Source organism: Heterocephalus glaber, unplaced genomic scaffold (assembly GCF_053883595.1).
Source record: "Heterocephalus glaber isolate CG9 unplaced genomic scaffold, H.glaber_assembly_v1.0 deba00001067, whole genome shotgun sequence".
NCBI classification, from domain to species: domain Eukaryota; kingdom Metazoa; phylum Chordata; class Mammalia; order Rodentia; family Bathyergidae; genus Heterocephalus; species Heterocephalus glaber.
The window spans coordinates 528,558-550,074 of NW_028258187.1; the positions used below are offsets into that span (position 1 = coordinate 528,558).

The window sequence follows — 21,517 nt, forward strand, 5'->3', positions numbered from 1 at the left end:
TCCCAGTTCTAGTTTTCGCGTCCTGAGCTCCAGACCGGGCGAGGAGCCGAGCTGCCGGGCCAGCAGGGTGCGGTCAGCGATCGGGCCTGGGCGGGGCCTGGGCGGGGCCTGGGTCAACCGTGTCGCTACCTCGAGCAGTTGAGGAGCAGTAGGAGCCCGGACTTCACGCCACGCCGCCGGAATCCCCCGGGCCAAGACCGTGAGCGCTGGGCCGCGGGAGTGGGCGGATCGAGCTCGAGCCCAGGTCCGGTCCCCGGACCCGCCTCGCGGCCCCACCCCTCCGCCGGAGCCTTTCCTGCCCTGCGTGGGTGGGGGTGGGGAGAGGCGGGTGCGTGGGCTGCGGTCCCAGCGCCGCCCTTGCCGTGGGGTCCTTAAGGGCCGCCCGACCCTCACCCCGCAGCGGCTCTAAGGTCCGCTTGAGCGCAACATGTTTGCTGCCCTGATCCTGACCGCGAACCCGAACCCTAACCCACGTGGTCTCCTCCTACCTGAACTGGGGCGGCGAGCCTCATCCACCAGCAGGGGCTTCTGGAGAGGGCAATAACCGGATCTGTGAAATAGGAATTGTATTAGGAAGTGAAGCGTGCAGTGGAGAGAAACCCAGCACTGAAGAGAGAACAGGCGCCTCGGGTTAAAGAGAGGCTCCACTGGACACCAGGTGCCAAGCCCCAAGGCAGGAGTGTGTCTGGGGGGCTGACTTAATTACCAGGTTCTGTTGTTGTTGGGTTGTTTTTGTTTTGTTTTGGGTACCAGGGATTGAACTTGGGACCTTGTGCTTGTGAGGCAGGCAGCAGCACCACTGAGGTAAATCCCTGGCCCTGTTTGTTGTTTTTTGAGACAGTGTCTTGCTATGTGGTTCAGGCTGGCCTTGAACTCACTACGTTGCCCAGGCTGGCCTTCAACTCCCCGGTGTCCTCCTGCCTCAGCCTCCCAAGTGCTGGGATTACAGGTGTGTCCAGGTTTGCAGCTGCTTGCTGGGTAAACTAGTGTGAGAGGACTCCCTGGTCATTGTGGTCTTCTTGGTGTTGTCCTGTATTTGCACATGTGCCCCCCCCCCCCCGCCGGTTGTGGGAGGAAAGGACCTTCAGGAAATAGCTGCTTAGCAAGGCAGTGGAGGTGAACCTCAGCATGATCACAAGAACCCCAGCTCTGTGAGATGGTGCTGCATCGCTTGCCTGGGCCCCTGGCTGAGGGTTGCTGGTTGGCCCTGTCCTGGTCAGGATTGTGCAACCCTGCCACAGGGTGTTTGCTTTCTGGGAGTAGGGCCTGGCCCTTCCTTCCTCCCCAGGAGCAGTGCTGGCACTAGTGGCCTCCCTGTTTCCTCATGCTCATGCTGGTCTCTGGCCTCTGTCCCCGACTGCACAACAAGGCCTACTCTCTCTAAGGGATAAGCACATTTTCTAGGAGATTCCCTGGTTGCCCACAGACTGGGCTGGAGTCTTGTGACAGCAGGAGCAGCAGTTTTGCTCCTTTGGCATTTGGGGCGATGAGGAACAGACTGAGAAAGTTTTGGACACTTGAAGACAATTTAGCCTCTGAGCTTCATCTTTAAGTCTCTATTACCAGAGGGAATTCGCTTGCTTTTTTGGGCTATGGGGTTCCACAGGGTGATGTTTCTGAGTCTTCCCACCCTGGCTACCCTGAGTTTCCTTAGGAATTCCCAGGAGGGCTCTGTGTCCCCACCTGGGTGTAGCCCGACTGCCCTGGGACAGAGGGGCTGCAGGAAGCCGTGGCGGGAGCAGGGGTTTGTTGAGAGCCACACAGTGCTCCTCAGGAGCCCCGAGTGGCCAGGCCTGGGCTCAGCTCTCCTGGGGAAGAGGAGCCTGGTGGCAGAGACGAAGGCCTTCCTGGCTCCGGTCATGGGGAGCCTTGGACCCTACTGGAAGGTGTGGTCAGTGCTTTGGCTCCAGGGCCCAGTCTTTCCCACTTCTTTCCAGGTGGGAGCACATTCCCTTTTCCCAGCCTGGGGGACTTGCTGCACCAGTGTCCCTGTAAGGAAGCCAGGAGCAGGCCCAGCAGATGTCCCAGATGGGCAACCTTGTACTGATTTCCTGGCCCTGTGGGAGGCCAAGGAGCCCCTTCATGTCTGCCTTGCCCTCAGGACGTTTGTCCGTCAGTACTTTTAGCTCTGGGGATTTTTTATTCCCTTTTTAGGAGCTAGATATCAGCACAACAACTAACCTCACCAAGACAGAACAGCCCAGGGTATCCCCGGAGCGGACCCTAGTCCAGGCAGAGGCACATGGGGCCCTTGCTCCAACCTCCATGGACCTTCTGAAGATCCAGGGTCATGAAATGCCATCCCCGAACTGGAATGTCTCAGCTCCCACAGACAGTGCCAAGGGTTGAAATCCCACAGGAGGCCGAGCTTCCACCTTGCAGGTGGTGCACTGTTTCATTCCCCTCCCTGTAATTTAAAACCAGTGGAAAATTCAGCAGCCTTATTTTAATTGGCAAAGTGAGATGCAACAGGATATGAGGTGAAACTCTAGAGTGCCCTTCTTGTGTAATAGTACTTCAAACCGGCACAGAAGTATAAAGGAAAAGAAAAGTAGTCTTGGATGTCGCTTGCTATAAAAGCTTTTGCCCAGCATGTGAAAGGTCCTGGGTTCCATCCCCAGGCACCACAAAAAATATAAAAATGGAGTAGCTCTGGCTCAGAGCCCTTAAAATGGAGTGGGGAGACCTCAGACACGTCTTCTGCCAAGCCTCTCCCCTGGCCACAAACCTGCCCACATTTGCATACTGCTGACCTCCCGGCCCCTTCCCATGCTGAGCAGACACCCAGCCCCTTCCTCAGTGGAGAGCTGACTTCTGTCCCCAGGTCTCACTTCTGGGCAGCAAGTGACGGCCGGGGACAGCCCCATCCTGTAAATCCTCAGAGCACACTTCCAGGACTACTTGAATCTGTGTCTTCCTGGGCCACAATCTTAACTAGCCCAAAATAAGTATAACCTGACTTTTCTGGACTATAGTGACTTTATCCTCATTAGACAGAGATTGTATAAATGAGTTGTGTGGCCTTTAAACACAGTGGAAGTAGCTGCCCATCTCTAAGGGGCCAGGGCCAGTGGTGTTGGGGACTGGAGGAGCAGAGCCTGTCCTGAGGTTACAGCTGGCAAGGGGAGGGCCTGGCACGAGTGTGTGCTTTCCTGACATGGGTGCAGCCAGGGCTGGGGAGACTGCAGTGGGTGCCTGTTACTCAGCCCTTCTGTCCAAGGGTCTCTGCCCCAGTTGTACCCTCTCGCACCTCGTTGTTTTGTCTGCAAATGATCTTTTTTCTTTTCCTTTTTGGCTGGCACCAAGCTGTTCCTGGGCTGTGCTCCAAGTTGTGCACAGAGAAAGCAAGGCCTTGGGCAAAGCATGGAGCATGCCACAGCCCCCGTACTGCCAAGGACTGGCTGGGGAGGGCTGGCCGTCCCTCCTGGCCCAGCCTGCCATCTGCCTGAGTGACTCAGCGTCAGGCAGAGCTGACAGAGGCTCCAGGGGCCTTGCTGGACACTGCACACAGGAGTGGGCAGCAGGAAGGTGCGGCTCCAACCCATCTACTTCCTCTTGACAGGGGCCATTCCCCACCGTTACCCAGGGAGGAAGGACAAGGGTGGGAGGCCTCAGGGTGGCCGGGATGCTCGCAGACCCTGGGCCAGCATAGCGCCACAGTTTTCCTGCACTCCCTCTGTCCCATAGTTTCAGCCCAAAGGGGCAGACGTCCCCCAGAAGGAGTCCAGGGTTCTGTCAAGCTTGTGTCACCTCGAGAAATTCTGCAGGGTCCTCCAGAGGCCGAGCCAGTGCTGCCTCAGAGTCAGGGCTGCACCTGCTCCCAACCTTTGTTCCAGACAGATGCGGGCACCCAGCTCTGGAGCACATATGGCCAAGGTCAGGAAAGGGCTGAGTCACCATTAGCTGGTGCTTTCCTGCACTTTCTGACCACAGGCCTGGGTTGAAGGGTGGGGAGTCCCTCCCAGGACTCTGGCGGACCTGCTTCGAGCCTGAGCCTCACCTCTGTAGCCGCAAACTCTGGTATTAGCAGTGCAGCCAGAATCCTGGCTCCCCAGGCTTCTCCTGGGAAGACCTGCATGTACCACAGGGCACCCTCAAGGCCTGTGCCTGCAGTTTACATGCTAGACTGAACAAGCTAGTCAATCTTCAAGGAGAACTCAGCCATCTTTTTGTTTAAAAGTTCTGTTAATTCCCCCCATTGCCATCCAAATAAATTTCCATTCATTCATTCATTCAGTGTTTACTGATGTCCAATAAATGCCAGGCTTGGAGCCCAACAGGGAAGGGAGCAGACTTGGTCCCACTGGGGCCATGTCCGTGACATGAACAGTAACAGAGTGTAGGTGCTGGGTAGGAGGGAGGGAACCTGGGTCTGGTCTGCAGGAGGAAGTGGGAGCAAAGTCTGAGCCTGCAGGGGCAGAGCAGTGGCACCGTGCCCTGGGCCAAGAGCAAGGAGGTGGCCAGCAGATCACGACCTCGGAGGTCTCCTTAGCCAGGGTTGCAGTGTCCTCGGGCTCTTATGGGCAGTGGTGCAATGGAGTCAGTCCTGTGTTCCCAGAAGACCCGTGGCTGTGGAGCGCACTGCTGGGGGCAGGGTGGGGCCTGTGCACCAGGCAGGGAACCCGGGTCCTCGAGGGAGGAAGTGGGATGGATTCAGGTGGAGCTTTTAGGGCTGCTTGGTGGGCTGAAGGAGAAGGGCCTCGAGAGGCTCCTGGAACTGGAGGGGACTTGAGGGAGGCAAACCTAGGGGCATAGACCGTGGTGCATTTCAGATGGGCTGGGGGGAGGCTTGGAGACAGCAGGAGACTGGCTGGGGGTGGGCGCTGAAGCCTGAGACAGGCATGCAGCTGGCTCCGCGGGGTCGCCACCCTACGAGGACGCAGACCCTGCTTGGACACAGACAACAGACCCGGACAGAGCAGCCTGTGGTGTCAGTTCCTTGTCCCATGTGTACCATCAGGTATTCACAGGTGTGTGCTAAACCTTTGTACAGGGGGTTCTCAGGCAGAAGAATTGTCTCGGCTGGCAGATCCTGGGCAGTGGCTTGAATATCTGAGAAGCTCTGGTGTGAAGGCATCCAACTCCTGTTGAAATAGAATCACAAGGGACACTTTCTTGCCCTTAGGGCTTTTCCTGTTTTTTAAAAAAATGCATAACTGTTTGGTGTCTGAGTAGATAGTACATATTTGGCCAGAAAAAATATTTTTCCAAACTGAGTGTGGCGGTGCCTGTGTGTGATCCCAGCACTCCGGGAGTGTGAGGCGGGAGATCCAAGCCCAAGCCCAGCCTGGGCAGCTTCGTGAGACCCTTTCTCAGAATGAAAAATGAAAAAGGGCTGGGGATGTAGCTCAGTGTGAAGGCCCTGGGTTCAATCCCCAGTTTCTACAGCAAGAAAAATAAACAACAACAACAGAATCCAAGGTACAAAGCTTACTTAATTGACAGCACCTCCAGATGCTCCTTTATTCGTTCTCTCTGCCCTTTGAATCATAATTTTTGTCTGACTGGGACAGCAGGACAATAAATGCAATATATTTCTGGAACTTTTGGGGTGGAGCCACTGTGCTCTGGTTTCAGGTGCTAGTGTAATGTAGCAGGCACCCTCACTGTGTTTTGTTTTATTTCTGGGTTTTCTCTACTATTTTAGTCATCTGTCCATTGCTGGAACAGCTTGCCTGAGGCAGATCAGTGTAGAAGAGGAAAGGTGCCCTTTGGTTCAGGTTTCAGAGGTTCCAGTCCGAGGCTGCCTGGCTCCATGTTTCTGTCGTGAGGTGCAGCAGAGCTGGTCATCTGTGGGCCGCAGGGAGGCAGAGGAGGGTGTGGGCTTAGCAACGAGTGCGCTCCTGTAAGACAGAATGCGGCTGGAGGAGGTGAGGCCCCGGCGGATGTGCATAGCCCTGTGGGTCCCTTCATCTCTGCACGCCCCACCCTTGGACAAGGCATGACGCAGCAGGTGCTACCGGGCCCGTGTCCCACCCTATGCTCACTTCCAGCCTGTTTCTGGGCGCACAGGTGGCACGAGGAACCTGGGGTGCAGGCAGGACAGTCAGATCGGGAAAGAGCACCTCTGGGCTCTCTTCCGCATGGAGCTCTGCCCTGTGTGAGAGGCCTGGGAGAGGGGAAGATCCACCACGGGGGAAGAACACCTGCCCCAAGCTATGAGGTCGGCTGTGCTTTCCCAGCTCTACAGAGGAGGGGATGGACCTAGTGCCCTTCATTGGTAAGTGGTGAAGCTGGGATTCGAACCACTCAAAGAGGAAAGCGGATGGGCAGCCCCTTCTCGTAAACCCTAAAATGTGCTGCCCTGATTTCGGGGGTGGGGAGAGCGCATCCTCCCAGCGGACTCCAGTCCCCTGAGCTGGCTTCTGGACCGGAGGTCACACTGGCTGAGCAGTCCGTGTGCAGGGCTGCGGCACTGCCCAGAGGCACCATTCTGGCAGGGGAGGCTGAGCCCATGACTCCGCAGGCCAGGTTGGAGCCCACCGGGTGAGGTCTGTGCACCTGCCTGGCCTCGTCTTCAGCTCTCCCTTTTCTAGGCCCCTACAGGGTGTGCAGGGGTTGCTTTGTGAGACCCCCAAGGGATGCTGAAGCTGCAGTTTGAGGTGTGTCGACAAAACTAGCATGGATTTCTCTTTCCTTCCTAAATTCATGGATCAAAGATTTGTTCTGACTTTAGAGCCCAGCAATTGTGGCATATACTTTTCTTCTTCCTTATTAAGTAAGGAAATTTCACCTTTTCACTTAAAGGAAGCACTTCATGTCTTCTCTTTGGCATGTCCAGTTGCCACATCGACTCTTGCATTGTTAAGTGAAGCAAGGGCTACTTGAGCATGAGCCCCGGAATACACAAATACTGGCCTGAAACCAAGTGACTAATAGGTGCCTGAGAGGACAGAGCAGGATACCCTGCTTGGTGCCTCGATACTCAGAATTTAAAACTCATAAGCTGTTTTGTTTCTGAAATTTTCAGATATCTTCACCCAAACTGGTACCACCGAATGACCCACGGGAAGGTCTAAATGGCTGTTCCATTAGCCCTGATTAAATGGTGGAAACAGTAGTCCCTGGCGTGGACTTTCCAGTGGGAAACAGGCAGAGACCATCAGCTCCTCAGACAACCTTTTCCTTCCACCAATAAAAGTCTCTGATGGCGCCCTCTGTGTCCCCCCTCCTTAAAGCCAGATGTTTGGCTTGAGTCGTCTCGTGCAGTACTGAGCCCAGAGATCAACCAGAAGTGCCAGCCTTGCAGCTCTGGGTGTGGCTGCGCAGACATCTAGCACATTTGTGTGGACAGCATTGTGCTGGGGGTGGGACAGAGGCAGAAGCACCCAGGGAAGAAGGGGAGGTGACTTGAGAGGCCCAGCCCATGGCCCCATAGGCTTCTGAGCTCTCAGATGTCCCCTGCTCCAACCCTCCTGCCCCATGCCAGGTAGCAAGCAGTCCTGTGGGTGGAGTGGCCAGGGGAGCAGTGGGGAGACCCCAGACCCCCTGGCTAGTGGGCCTCTGTGACCAGAAGAGCTCCCTGCCCTGCAGGAACCTCTGCCCACTCTGCCAGGAAGGCTGCACTGTGCCATCCTCGGGGCCCATCCTGGGTCAGGCCCCTTTTATGTAGAGACACTAGGGAAGCTGGGGCCAAAAGGGACATGATCCCTAGCTTGAAGAATGGAGGTGGCCTGGCAGGGCACAGAGTGCAGAGCCCCTGTGGGCCCATGTTTGAACCCTGCCCTCTACCCACAGTCTGACCCTGGGCACATGGCTCAGCTGTGGTTTAGTCACCTGTGCAATACGGATGCTCCAGCGAGGAGCCCTGCCTGGCGTGGGCCTGGCTTGGGAGGAAGAGCAGTTTGGGGGTCTTGGGCCGTGGTGGTCTGTTTCTGCCCGTGAAGCCTGCATAGTGGTGACTCGTGTCTGGGCTGTGTTTGCACTGCAGCCTGCAGCCTTGAGCGGGCTGGGGCTTCTCTGCTGCCCTCCTGGATGCAGAGCTGGTAAAAATTCATCCCAGGCATCCAGGGGCTGTAGCTTCACCTCCTATTCTTGGTGGAGTCATGGGGCCATGGGTCTAGGGCCATGGCCTGGAGAGCAACTTGGGTCTCAGTCCTGTGTGCGGGCAGACTCAGCCCTCTCTGCAACCTCACCTCTCTTGTGCCGGGTGCGGGTCTAACCTTGCCTCTCCTGCCCTGCAGTACACTCGGCAGCGTCTGATCACATCTCTCCTGCCTTGCATCACACAGGAAACCAGCCTCGTTCCCTCAGGCACCACAGCATACCCAGGGTCTAACTCCATCCTCCGGCCAGACAGCACACGGGATCCAGCCCAGCTGCACATTGTGTCGGCGGGGCTGTGCGGTTATGCAGGCACCATGTGATTGGTCGGACTCAAGAGCCCTCCCCCTTCTGCATCCTTGCCCACCGCTGTGATTGGCTGGATGCCCAGCATCCTTTCCTGGCTGCAGAGAGCTGGGGTGAAGGGTCTGCTGGAAGTGGGTGCTGGAGGGGTCAGATGGGGCAGGATGGGGAATGCATTCTTTGCACAGTTGTGCTGGGACCTGGGGCAAGGCCTTTGCTTGCTCTGCTTCTTGCCTGACCTGAGTGAGAAGGAAAGTTAGGGTCAATGAATTGTGGCTCCTTGAGGATCTGCAGCCCACGCTGATCTGAACACCTTTCCTGAGCGCGCTGAGCACCTGCTGTTAAAGGGCTGTAACCTGGGGACAGATTAAAGGCTGAGTAGGTGTGAGCTCTGCTGCTCCAAGGCATAGTCCTTGGGCAAAGAACTGATGCAGTATTCTTGTTATTTTAATTACAGGGCAAGAGATCGAGCTTTTGAATTTCTCTATGAATGTTCTTTTGCCCTCCACTTTAGCTACGTAGTATCCACCCTTCCCTGAGGAGCCCAAGACACCCATTCCTCCACACTATGGGTGCCTTAAACCTGGGACGGTCCCCAGCCTGATATATACTACATTTTTTTCTTAGACATACTTAAGATGAAGTTCAGTTTACAAATTATACATAGTAGAGAGTCACAATAATAGTACGATTGAACATTTGTGATACTACACCGTGACAAGGCTGCTAGCTTTGCTGCTCTTGTGCGTCGGGGTCATATTACAGATACCAGCTGTCGGTGGGTCTGTGAGGTCCCTGAAGCTGAAATATCCTACACTTTCAAAATGAGTTTGCAGGTTCTCTGACTGTCATTTCAGAAAAAGTTTTCAGAATGCATCAGTAGGAGACATGAGGTTTATTAGAGATATAGGATGCACTCAAGAGCAGAGTGTGAGTGCACAAAGAAATGAGAACACCTTACGAGCTAGGGTAGGGCACATTTTAAAGGGATGTCTTCAACACACATCGCTGGGCCATCCAAATGCCCAGATGCCCTTTGTCCAGATGAGCCCTGGTGTGGATCAATCAGCATGATGTGTCTGGGGTCAGTCAGGTTGAGTTTGCTGTTTGAAGTCCAGAGAAATAACCACCTTGTACACATCAGATCAGCTGAGTCATCAGGCTGGGCCACTATAAAAGGGCAGTGGAGGGTGAGCCATGCCTGTAGCCACTGCCTGTCCCATGAACTCCACACCTGAGCTTCTTGCTGAGGTGATCAAAGGGAAGAAAGCCAGGCTCTCCTGCAGGTTAGGGCAGTAAAGTCATTCTGTCCAGAAAGGGAAAGTGGAGCCGTGATCTGCAGGGGTGTGGACTGCTCAAAACAAGTGCGAAGGGCAGATCGGACTTTCAGGTGGAAGGTTGGTCTCTCCATGCTTCTGTCTACCTAATTAGCATTACGAAAACTGGTCTTACTTGTTTCTAGTGCATATGCAGTTGGCACAGGTATTGAGAGCTGTGCAGGAAGCTGGGTTCTGGGAGCTGGGACAGTGATCAGGTTGGACATATTCCCTGCCTTCCCCACCAAGGTCTGTTATGGTGCCATCAGCATGCCATGTGTGGACTTCAGAGTGCCACCGCCCACAAGGGAGTAGCTGGGACATTCAAGGTGGGGTGGGGTTTTCAGGGAATGGTTTCCAGAAGTAGGCTGTGATGGGTTCTGAGAAGTCTGTGGCTTTGAGAGTGGGCTTTGGGTTGCCTGTCTTGAAAGCTGTCATGGTACTCCAGATGTGGGGTCACGAGGACTCTGGGCAGGGAGCAGCTGGAGAGCGGCTGGGTCTGAGCCCAGGAGGACTTGCTTGGACATCTTTTGAGGGAGAGGAGGTGATGAAGGGCCTCTTCCAGTGCTGTAGGTTGTGCCTAGATGTCTTCCCCCAAAGCCTCATGGCTTTTTCAGGGGTGGCTGGATCTAGAGTGTTTGATTGATTCATGGTACAATGCTAGGATTAAAGGTGCTGGGATTAAGGGTGGGTGATTGCTAAATCAGTCCATTGATTGGCTTGGCAGCACCCTAATGTCAGTAACCTGGATACAATATAAGGGACAGAGAGATGCTTGTCTGGTGCCTTGTTTGCTTTGCTACCTTCTGCCTGCCATGAACTGTTTCTCCTCTGTGATACCTGTCTGCCTTGGAGCCAGCCCACTATGAAATGAAACCTCTACAAACTGTGAGCTAAATAAACCTTTCTCCTTTAACTTTGGGTGCTGGATATTCTGTCTCAGCAAGAAGAACGTAACGAAGACAGCCCGGAACAGTAGTTCTCCAGAATATCCTGCACTGTACTGAAAGGTCTGTGTGGGTGCTGGTGTCTCCATTACTGGCCCTCTGTGGATCCTCATTGCAGGAACAGCCCCCAGTGCCCAGTTCTTATTTTAAAGGGCAGCTGTGGCAGTGTCAGCCTCAGGGCTCTGCACATCCCAGCAGGATCCTGAGCACTCATCCGGCCCGAATGTGGGCTGACAGTGTTTCTTAGCAGGGACCTCCTCAGGCGTTGGGTACCCACCATGGGCAGGTTGGTGCCAGGCCCTTCTGGTTGACTCTGTGATCTCCCCTCTGTCGAGGTCCTGACTGCTGCCTTGGGGAAGCGCCTCTTCCTCATGCACAGTCTCTGAACTTGTGCATGCTGGGGGGACTTCCCTGGTCAGATGGAAGGGGGGAGCCAAACCAGAAGGCTGGGTGTTGGTCCTCAGAGACCACATTCTTTTCTTCCCTGAGAAAAAAGACACAGAGCCAGAGAAATGGGGATTTAAGCACAGCTGAGTTTCCAGGAAACGCAGCAGGCACTTTGGTTGCAACACAGGCCGATTAGTGGTTGCTTGAGGCCCCGGAGGCACAGGGCAGCAGAGAGAGGCAGCAGCCGGAGAGGGGTTTGTTTTAGAGGTGGTGAACTTGTCCTCCAGTTGGCTGTGGTTGTGTTGCACATAATTGTCCTGTGTAATGGGTGAAGTGTATATGAATTATATTCTTTTTTTCCCATGGCTGGGCATAGAACTCAGGACCTTGTGCTTGCAAGGCAGGCACAGGGCCACTGAGCTAAATCCCCGGCCCCTGAATTATATTTCAGTAAAGCTGTCAAACGTACATGGCTAAGATGTGCAGCCAGAATTAGGCTTTCTAACAGCTGAGTTTAATGTCCCAGCATGTGAGACCCCCCCTTAACCTGTGTGCATGTGCTTTGTTGACCCCTTCCCCACATGATCCCACACGATAGCCTCCTAGCCCGTCCCTCCCCCTTTCCCTTTGGAATAAGCTGATTCTGGTCCACAGTGTGGAGAGGAGCCCCCGGGAGCCTGTGGAGCAGGCCAGCCCATCCCATCCGCACCCCTGCCCAGTGTGGTGCCAGTTTTCATGGCTTACTAGGATCGTGGGTGAGTTTGTTTCTTGTTCTGTTGTGCCAGAGCAAACTCTGGGCATATGAGCAAGGAAGGTTTTTATTTATTTATTTTTTTGCAAGGACGGTTTTTAAAGGCAAAAACAAAGAGGATTGTGTCAGTTATTTTCAAATGGTAACCCTTGCCCAGGGTGATTTATGACCAGACTGGCGCCGTCTGAGATTGAACGGCGTTGCTGAGCAGGAATCCTGCGGATGTGCTTTGTGGAGCTTATCATGGCTCTGCCAGCACTGGTCCTGGCAGTCTTTGTGATAGCTATGAGGTAATCATGTGGAAGAATCTTGCTTCTATAACCTCTCAGTTTTATTTATTTATTTATTTTTTGACACAAGGGACTCCATTTTTATTCTGGCAACTTTCGTATTTCTTTTCTCTCTCTTTTCTTTCTTTCTTTCTTTCTTTCTTTCTCTTTCTTTCCTTCCTTCCTTCCTTGCTGTGAACTTTCACAGTTTCTTTAGACAAATATGCTGGGTGAGACAGTTGCTGGTAAGGAACCTGTGGGGAGCTGCTGTCCCCACCTGCTGGGGCATCAATTCCTGCCTGGGTCAGCTGTCTTACTGATGGCTTCTCCTTCACCCTACAGGAGTCATGTGGCTGGAAATTCTCCTCGCCTCCGGGCTGGGCTTCCTCATCTACTGGTTTGTGTCCCGGGACAAGGAGGAGACTTTGCCGCTTGAAGATGGTTGGTGGGGCCCAGGGGCAAAGCCCACAGTCAGGGAGGACGAGAGCATCCTGCCTTTCAAGGTGGAGACCTCAGAGGAGGAGATCAGGGTAAGGCAGCTCCCCGCCAAGGGTAGTCAGTGAGACAGCTGGGGGAGCAGCCCTTCTTGGACTTGTCTCTGTCCTTCACCTTTCTGCTCCTCTCCCTCCCGAGCCATGTGCCCAGCTGGCGAGGCTGAGAGGCGCCCAGGTGCAGGCATTGGAGGTCTCAGAGAGCAGTTGTCTGTACTTCTCTGGGCTCCTAAGGTGGTGCCAGGCCATGTGCAGGAGGGAGAGGCAGGGCAGGGCTGCGTGGCACTGTCTGTGTGGGCACACTTCCGTGTGCAGCCCAGGCTGCAGCAATCCTGGCCCCCTCTCTCTCAGCGGTGGAAAGGAAGCTCAGAGGGGAAGCAGTTTGTCCCAGGGATAAAGCTGACACACAGAGGAATTTGAACTCAGGTCTAGCTCCTGGCTGCTGCAGTCAGGAGGGAGCCAGAGGAGTTCTGAGTGCCCGAGATCTTCCCGAAGGGTGAGGCTGGAGCATGGTGGGCCGAACTGGCGCAGCCCTGTGCGTTTCTTATCCTGCACTCCTTGAGCACCTGCTGTGTGCTGGAGGAAGACAGGGACCGCTCCTGCAGTAGCTTGCTGTCCAGTAGGTAAGAGAGGATGGTGAGCGAGTTTGTGTTTAGGAGGAGGTGAGTGGGGAAATGTAAGATGTGCTGGTGAAAGGCCGAGAGAGCTCCGAGGAAGGGATCTAAAAGCAGGAGCTGCGTAAAGCCCAAGCCAAACAAGCCCTGCTCCCTGTTGCTGTGCGTGATGACTGAGCGCTGAGGGTTTCTCCTTTCCTGAGCCTGGACTCTGTGAAGTCTCAGATTCCAGGATGTTTGAGGGTGATGAAGCACTTTGGCCTCATCCCCAGCACCAAAAGGAAAAGAAAAGAAAGACGAAACAGTGGAAAGAGAATGTGAAATGTGCCGTGATATGGCCAGGTGTGTTGGTGCACATCTATGATCCCAAGAACTCAGGAGTTTAAGACAGGAGGGTCACAAGTTCAGGGCAAAGCACGGCTGCCTCGGTGTGCTGGTGATGTGGGAGCTTTGCTTTGCCACTGTCATGGCGTGGCGTTTGCAGTCTTCGCTCTGCCATGGAACCCACTTTCTCCCATGCCATGCCTGGCCTCTCTCCTTGGTCTGGTCCCACTGCAGGACTTACACCAGAGGATTGATAGGTTCCGCCCAACCCCGTCATTGGAGGGCAGCCGATTCCACTATGGCTTCAACTCCAAGTACCTGAAAAAGATCCTGTCCTACTGGCGGAATGAATTTGACTGGAGGAAGCAGGTAGAGATCCTCAACAAGTACCCTCACTTCAAGACAAAGATTGAAGGTGTGTTTTCCGAGCCCAGGCTGGGAGTTCCCTGGGGAGCCTTCTGCATGGGGTGCTGCTGCCGGTCTCTGGGTGCAGCTGGGAGGTTGAACCTTGTCAGAATGCAAAGAAAATGCCCTCAGTCTTTAGAGCTACTGTTGGGCATAAATTTTGTGGTGTCCCAAACAGGACAAAAGAAGCTAGACTTTTGAAAAGTTTCTCGGCAAGGGGAACTTTACTTCTGGAGAAGGATGCATGGCCACGATAAACAAAGCCAGCCAGCACACACACAAGTAGTCTGCTGAGTTTTTATTTCCGGACACACTAGGCCGTGCCCCTTGGTGGGAGCATAGCCTTACAGTCTAACCTGATTGGCGAGTTCTTAAGGTGTAGTAGGTGTTGGGCAGAACAGATCCTATGACTCAGAAATCTCTTTGTTACACACAAAGATTTATGGCAGGTGGACTGGCTTGGGGCCCTTTGTTTTAAATTGTCTAAGAGGGGCGGGGATTTAGCTCAGTGGTGCCACCACCTGCCTCACAAGCAGAAGGACCCGAGTTCGATCCCCGGTGCCAAAAAAAAAAAAAAAAATTAAGTTGTCTAAGGAATGGTGAAACAAGTATGTGTCTCTATTTTACAAAAATAGAGATTTGTCTAAGATGGAGTTATCTTAAATATCCTCTTTGACAGAAAAGACTACCTTTCCCCTGTCAGCTCCTTGATCACGAGGGGAAACAACTGATGCCCTGCACTGGGGTTGCTACCCTATGAGTTTGGTGGGTGAGATGTATTCAGTGCATTTTATTTTGTTTTGTTTATTTTTGTGGTGCTGGGTATCAAACCCAGGCTTTACCAATGATCCACAACCCCAGCCCCTAAATGCATTTTAGACTTAGGACATTTTCAACTTAAAATGGGTTATCATGTAAGTTGAGGAATACCCCCATGAAAATATGCATGCGTATAACTATGACAAAACTGGATCATACAATGGATCTGACTTGGTAATTTGCTTTTACCATGTGGCCCTAAACTATTTTCTGTGTTAAGTACACATCTACAGTTACCTTATGTTCCAGTATAGTTATTGTCAAAGTATAATCTAAGTGATTAACACTCTATTGCTGGATCTCCAGGCTTCTCTTTCCTCCACCGACTTAAATTACACAGCTTTGCTGGTGGGGGTGGGGAGACCATTCCACATACCATGGGAGTACTCAGGAGACTGAAGCAGGAAGATCCCTGCAAGTCCAAGGCCACATAGTAAGACACTGTCTTCAAAAACAGCAGAGGAGAAAGAAATAAAGTATACAGCTGTACTGTGAGCCAGGGACTATCTGGTCTCGGGAGCCGAGTGGGACCAGCCTGGCTCTCTCCTGGGAGCTGGGCTGGGAGGGTGCCCTGATGTCTGAGGGTGACGGGGCACGGCGGAGTGGTGTGAGCTGAGGCCCCAGGGGCCCAGAGTCCTGTGGCACCCAACCCCTGTGCTCCCAACCTCGCTCTGTCCCCAGGGCTGGACATCCACTTTGTCCATGTGAAGCCCACACAGCTGCCCTCAGGCTGTAGCCCAAAGCCCTTGCTGATGGTGCATGGCTGGCCCGGCTCCTTCTACGAGTTTTATAAGATCATCCCGCTCCTGACGGACCCAAAGAGCCACGGCCTAAGTGATGAACATGTGTTTGAAGTCATCTGCCCCTCCATCCCTGGCTACAGCTTCTCAGAGGCATCCAGCAAGAAAGGTAAGAGGGCGGGCAGAGGCTCAGAACACCCTGTCCTGCCTAGCATGGCCTGGGCTTCCCACCCGGCTCAGGAGGATGAGGCAGGAGGAGTCTGAAGCATTCTTGTGCTAAAGGACTGGGTCACTCGGGATCTATCCCAAGGCCTTTCCAGGCCAGCAAGGGTGCCTGAGCCCAGCAGAGCAGTGCTGTCTGCCCACTGCCTGACCTGAGGCAGGTGCTGGCCTCACCCTGTCCTGCTGGGTGTCTTCTGCCTGCGGGGAGCTGGCCTCACCGCCACTGGAGGCATCGGGTCTGCGGAATTCGTGGGCCACCCCAGGCTGTAGGCCTGACCTCCCTGCGACTCTGTTTTCTTCTTCACAACCAGGCCTGAATTCAGTGGCCACTGCCAGGATCTTTTACAAGCTGATGCTTCGGCTGGGCTTCCAGGAATTCTACATTCAGGGAGGAGACTGGGGGTCCCTGATCTGCACCAACATGGCCCAGCTGGTGCCCAGGTGCGGCCTGTCAGGGATGTATGGCCAAGAGGGTGTGGTGCTGGGCACAGCTTCCTGCACTGCCCCTGCCTGCCAGCAGCTCGCCTGGGCCCTCATTCCAGGGCCCCCGGGCGGGGAGGCCAGGGAGACCATCCCCCCGGGCTCTGGCCTCGCTGTGTCTGACCCCTCCCTTGACGCGAGCCCAGCCTCACTGGAACTGCTCTCTTCCCTCAGCCACGTGAAGGGCCTGCACTTGAACATGGCATTTGTTTTAAGAAGTACTCACACTCTGGCCCCTCTCCTGGGCCGGCGTATCGGGGGGCTTCTTGGCTACACCGAGAGAGATATGGAGCTGCTGTCCCCCTTCAAGGAAAAGGTTTTCTACAGCATCATGAGGGAGAGCGGCTACATGCACATCCAGGCCACCAAGCCAGACACTGTGGGTGAGCATGCAAGGGTGGGGCCTTCGCAGTCTTCAGGGTTCTGCTCCCAGGTGAAAACCTCTGTAAGGGACTCAGGACGTTGCCCTCCATGGCGCTGCCCTAGAGATGTGAGTTTGCACTCGGCCGTCCAGTCCCAGGCTCATCCAGCTGCACAGCTGATGCAGGCTTCACAGTGGCTTTGGTTCCTGCCCCTGGCCCCCTCTCAGCCTGCGTCATGCTGAGTCCAAAAATGGAGGAAAGGAAGAGGCAGGGCCAGAAACCTGGGTCCAGGCAGCTTGTGGAGCTGAGGCAAAGGGAGAGTGTGTCCGGGGACTGGAGGACGTCCCTGCAGCAGTGAGGGCCCAGCAACCACTTCTGCCACCAGGATCCTGGTGAAGCCCGGTTTTTAAAAAAGGTGAAAAACCATGGTTCTCATGCATATACAAAATGAACACATGTCTAAAATCTTATTGAACTCATGAACTCATAAACTAACCAGTGAAATGTTAGAAAACAATGAGTATTCGGAGGCAAGTAAGTAAACAATTTAATTTGCTAGTGGAGGGAGAACCCATCCACACCCACAGAATAATAAACGTCCACTGGATAAAGCTCAGGTGCTCCTCTACAGACGAGAATCATTTGTATCACTCCCAGTGTTACAACTGACAGAGCTGTAAGACAAGGGGAAACGAAGGCCTAGAGGAACATTCGACCCCAAAAGAGCCCACTGGTGCATTGCTGGATCCTACTGGCCGGTTCCTGAAGTTATGCTGCCCACGCTAAAGCCTCTCCCAGGCTTTAGCCATGGCAACCCCATATTCACACACAGAGGCAGCTCGTGAGCACAGTAGCACTTATAAAATAGTTTTTTCTCTAGTTATAAAGTACATGTTCGCTGTAAAAAAAATTTTAAATTCAAAAAGCATAAAGCAGGAGGGAGAAAAAATCACCTGTAAGTTCTCCTTCCTCCCTGAAAAAGCAAAAACCTCACCACCCAAAAAAACAACAAAAAAGACCCTACTTTTTAAAACCAGCAGTGTGGGCTGGGCCGAGTTGTGACTCAGTGGTAAAGCATTTACCTCATATGCATGAGGCCCTGGGTTTAATTCCCACCACTGCTAAACAGACAAAGTAGAAGCCCCTTTCCCATACATTTCTTACTCAGACCTCACAGTCCAGAGCTGTAGATCTTTCGGTCTGAAAGAAGCTGTGCCTGTAGTGTGTGTAAGACATGAGATCTGGGAGGGATTATCCTGGTTCACCTCTGGGGTGCGGAGGCTGAGGGCCGGGGCCCGGGGTATGAGAGCCTCAGAGTTCAGTGGGCCGTGTGCAAGCCTGAGTCTTGCCGGCCCTCGGCCCGCACAGGGTGTGCTCTGAATGACTCTCCTGTGGGACTGGCTGCCTACATCCTGGAGAAGTTTTCCACCTGGACCAATGCAGATTTCCGAGACCTGGAGGACGGAGGCCTGGAGAGGTGAAGGCCCTTGTCCACCCGTTCGTTTTATCCTCTTCTCTGTTGCTTTTGGTGGGGTGGCACCAGTGTCCTGGGCTCTTCTGCAAACCCTGACCCCATGGCTAGCATGGCCTCATGGGTGGGGGGCTGTAGGGGCACTCACAGATCTGGGACCTGCTCCAGCCGCACAGGGGGCGTGATGAGGAATAGGAGTAGTGCAGGGCATCCAGGGGCAGTGCTCCCTGAAGCCTGGGCCTTTCCTCCCAAGACCCTGGGAGCCCAGTGCGTGTTGCGAAGGGCTGATTGGAATGGGCTGCAGGAGGACAAGCAGGCTGTATAGCCTGCTCCTGGAGAGGCTCCTGCAGCATCTGGCTAGCCTAGCTATGGGAGCTCAGCACTTCAGGACTGGGCTGTACAGCACTCTGCCTGGTAAGCCCTGCTCCTGCCTCAGCCTGGCTTCCCACTGTGCTTCCCAGGAAGTTCTCCCTGGACGACCTGCTGACCAACATCATGCTCTACTGGACAACAGGGTCCATCGTCTCCTCCCAGCGCTACTATAAGGAGAACCTGGGCCAGGGCCTAATGACCCAGAAGCATGAGTGGTGAGCCTGGCCCTTGGCATGGGGCAGCTGGGCCTATAAATTGGGTAGGGCTGGGGGATCCAGGGTTTCCCAGGTCCCCAGGGAGACCCTGGGGGAAAGGCAGGCTGCCCAGACTCCTGCCAGGAAAGGGAGGTAGAACTAATGGTGGGTAATGGCCGTGTAGCCCCAGTCTGCCCCTTTCTGTATGACTGCATGTGACCCCCAAACTCCTCCGCGGGCCCCTTGTCCTTCCAGGATGAAGGTCTCTGTGCCCACTGGCTTTGCCGCCTTCCCCTGCGAGTTACTGCACCTCCCTGAGAGGTCGGTGAGAGCCAAGTACCCCAAGCTCCTCTCCTACTCCTACATGGCCCGTGGGGGCCACTTCGCTGCCCTGGAGGAGCCCGACCTGCTGGCCCAGGACATCCGCAAGTTTGTGACACTGGTGGAGCAGCAGTGACATGCTGGATGGAGCGTGGCCTCCCTAGCCGACAGCCCCTCCTGCTTGCTCTTGAGGCTGCTGTCCCGAACCCCAGCCTTGAACCCAACCCTAAACCATGAAGGCCCAGTCCCGACCCACCCTCAGCCCATTCCCCTGTGAAGCCACACACTCGGATGATAAATGATGTCACTTCTCAGAACCGCTGGTGACCAATGACATGCGGCACTCCAAGCCACCCAGCAGAGCTCCCCTTCCTGGGAACGGCTGTCCTGAGAACAGGGTTCTGACCTCCCTGAGGAGACAAGTGGCCTCCATTGCATGCCTAGGAGCAGCAGGGCCCAGAATGACAGGAGAGACCTAAGGCCAGACATACACAGTACAGGCCACAGGGCCGTGGGATGTGGCCTGAAAAGGACATGGAGTCCGGGTGGCCTCTGGGGCCTCATGATGCCCCTGGCCCCTTCCCACCGCACACCAGCCTAAGGCTCACCCCCTCCTCCAGCTTGGCCGGGAGATAGACGAAGCAGAGGTTGTGCCGGTCCACCATGTGCTTGAGCAGGATGTAGATGAGGCCTGCGAAGGTGGGGCCCGAGTGGGTGGCTGCCGGCTGAGGCACCAGGGCGCCTTCCCTGGGAGGGTGGGGCTCGGCTGTGTGGAGCCAAGGTGCAGGGCTGAGCAAAGTCTGAGGCTGCAACGGGCCAAGGCACGTCCTAGCTGCAGGCTTGTTCCCGCGCCCTCCTCACCTGCTTCCTCCCTTCTCTCTGCCCCTGAGGGAATGGGAGCCCCTGTGATGCCGGGTGAGGCCTGAGCAGCGGCAAGACAGTGCTGGCGTGGGGTCCAAGCTCCCAGGCTGGGGCTGCTGGAGCGCAGCGGAACAGGGCATGCGGGGCACGTGTGAAGCACTCAGGTTGATCCCCAGCACACACACCAAGCCCAGGGGCACGGTGACAGGGTCAGGACGAAGAGAAGGCCACACGGAAGCACCAAGGAAGGTCGCCCTGGGAGCCCAGGCAGGGGAATTCGTTCAGACGTGAGTGTGGTTGGTGCCATGTGCTTCCCCGGCAGCAGTGGCTCCAGTGGCTCCAGTGGCCAGTGTCAGGGGCTCCGAGACTCGAAGGACTCCAAGGAAGGCTGGGAATGGGGAGCCCAGGCTGGGGGTGTCCAGCGGGCAGATTCTCAGGAGGCTCACGGATGGCAGAAGACAAGGAAGAGGGCTGGCCACCGAGTCTGTGGACCTGGATGTCACCGTCACCCTGGCCCAGAGCTGTGGGCACGTGTGAATCGGCGGTGACTGCCAGCTCCTCAGCGCTCAGCCACCTGGCCCCGGCCGGCGGCGAGAACTCATCTGAAATAATCCACAGGCCCTCACAGGAAGCGAGCCGGCCTGCCCTGGAACCACGCCCTCGGAAAGTCAGCCCCACCTCCCGCTCTGTGAAGGCTGGCTTGGATCCCCGCTCTGCCCCTTCACCATCCTAGCTCCTCGGTTCGGTTCACAGACTAAGTCTTTCGACCATTTTGGTCGTAAACCAAATAGGGCAAGAACCCACTCAGATTCAGTGCTTAGGCTCAATGTTGACCTCACGGGAAGTTTGATTCAGTTCTCATACAATTCGGTTTGGGACTAGAAACGTGGAAAGAATTAAGTTTGTGAGCTGGGTAACCCTTGATGGGTCCCTCATCATCTCGGAGCCTCAGGCTCCTCATGGGTCAATGGAGATGCTGTCAGTAGCTACCTGGCAGCCTCCTACAGTGGCTAAAAGAGAAAAAACCTGTACGGACCACTTAGCGTGGTGCCTTCTTAAACCACTGCTAGTGCTAGGGCACGGGCATAGAATCACCTTACAACCCTAACAAGGACACACAGAGGCCAGGTGTTGACCTCCATTCTCCTGACACAAATAATCCCCAGGTCAGACAGCCGCCCTGCTGCTGTGTTGAATGACTCTTCTCTGTCTCGGCTACCTGGCACCCCGAGCCCTGTCGGTTCTTGCCTCTGTGGCCGTGCCTGGTAAGGTTCAAAGGATGACAGTGCCAGTACTGGAGCTTGGGCCTAAAAATAGCCCATGTGCATCCCCGGCACCCGCAGTGGGGCAGCCCTGGTCCCTGCTGTCTGGGGAGGGAGTCTGGTCGGAAGCACAGGCCACCACCCATGGAGCGTGCCCTGGGCTGGGGCTCCAGGACCCGACATGGCTGATACTTACTCCAACCTTATCGAGCCCTCCGAGGAAGTGTTGTCAAAGAGCCACCGGAAGAAAAAATCCAGGCTGAAAAGCAAGTGAATCCTTTAAGAGTTTATTTCTTCCTCTTCTTCCTTCCTGGACCTTCCCTCCACCTCTCTTCCTTCCTTCTATGGTGCTGGGGACGGGACCTAGCACCTTGTGCATGCTGGACAAGTTCTCTGTCACTGGGGTGGGACCCCAGCCTCAAAGACTTTATTTCCAATACTCCATGTGGTCACAAGCAATTCCCATTCTGTGTCACTATGAAAAGAGGCTGAATATCAAAATGCATCACTGTTTTCTCTGATGCCACTTACACAGTGTGACGCACCAGGCAGCCTTCAGTGAA

General features: G+C 54.9%; 2 protein-coding genes across 12 annotated transcripts in view; one reads left to right on the forward strand and one right to left on the reverse strand.

Moving 5' to 3' along the window:
• Positions 1–19,148, forward strand: Ephx1 (epoxide hydrolase 1). Of its 11 annotated transcripts, none has more exons than XM_087209833.1 (11): positions 148–199; positions 10,606–10,672; positions 11,651–11,751; positions 12,359–12,546; positions 13,680–13,860; positions 15,351–15,578; positions 15,943–16,072; positions 16,286–16,494; positions 17,842–17,950; positions 18,406–18,531; positions 18,766–19,148. In XM_087209833.1, exons 4-11 carry the CDS (start codon positions 12,364–12,366, stop codon positions 18,965–18,967), a joined length of 1,368 nt encoding a protein of 455 aa, XP_087065959.1. In that variant the 5' UTR covers positions 148–199; positions 10,606–10,672; positions 11,651–11,751; positions 12,359–12,363; the 3' UTR covers positions 18,968–19,148. The 11 variants fall into 11 exon arrangements, with proteins under 11 accessions (XP_012921965.1, XP_087065961.1, XP_087065962.1 ...); XM_087209832.1 differs by having other exon boundaries at positions 154–244; XM_013066506.3 differs by lacking the exon at positions 148–199 and adding an exon at positions 9,515–9,743.
• The window catches only part of LOC147828469 (mechanosensitive cation channel TMEM63A-like), a 20,048-nt gene continuing 15,533 nt past the window's right edge, over positions 17,003–21,517 (reverse strand). The window contains exons 7-8 of the mRNA XM_087209837.1: positions 21,151–21,213; positions 17,003–17,147 (exon numbers count right to left, since the gene is read on the reverse strand). Of these exons, the coding sequence (XP_087065963.1) occupies positions 17,099–17,147; positions 21,151–21,213 (112 nt within the window). The 3' untranslated portion in view covers positions 17,003–17,098. The remainder of the gene's footprint in view (positions 17,148–21,150; positions 21,214–21,517) is intronic.

Excerpts from the sequence above, each read along its gene's own strand:
- Ephx1 (XM_021246475.2), top strand. The coding sequence starts at position 6,199 with ATGGACCTAGTGCCCTTCATTG. Across the intron at positions 6,221-12,358 it reads GGACCTAGTGCCCTTCATTG|GAGTCATGTGGCTGGAAATT; the intron begins GTAAGTGGTGAA and ends TTCACCCTACAG. Across the intron at positions 18,532-18,765 it reads ATGACCCAGAAGCATGAGTG|GATGAAGGTCTCTGTGCCCA; the intron begins GTGAGCCTGGCC and ends TTGTCCTTCCAG.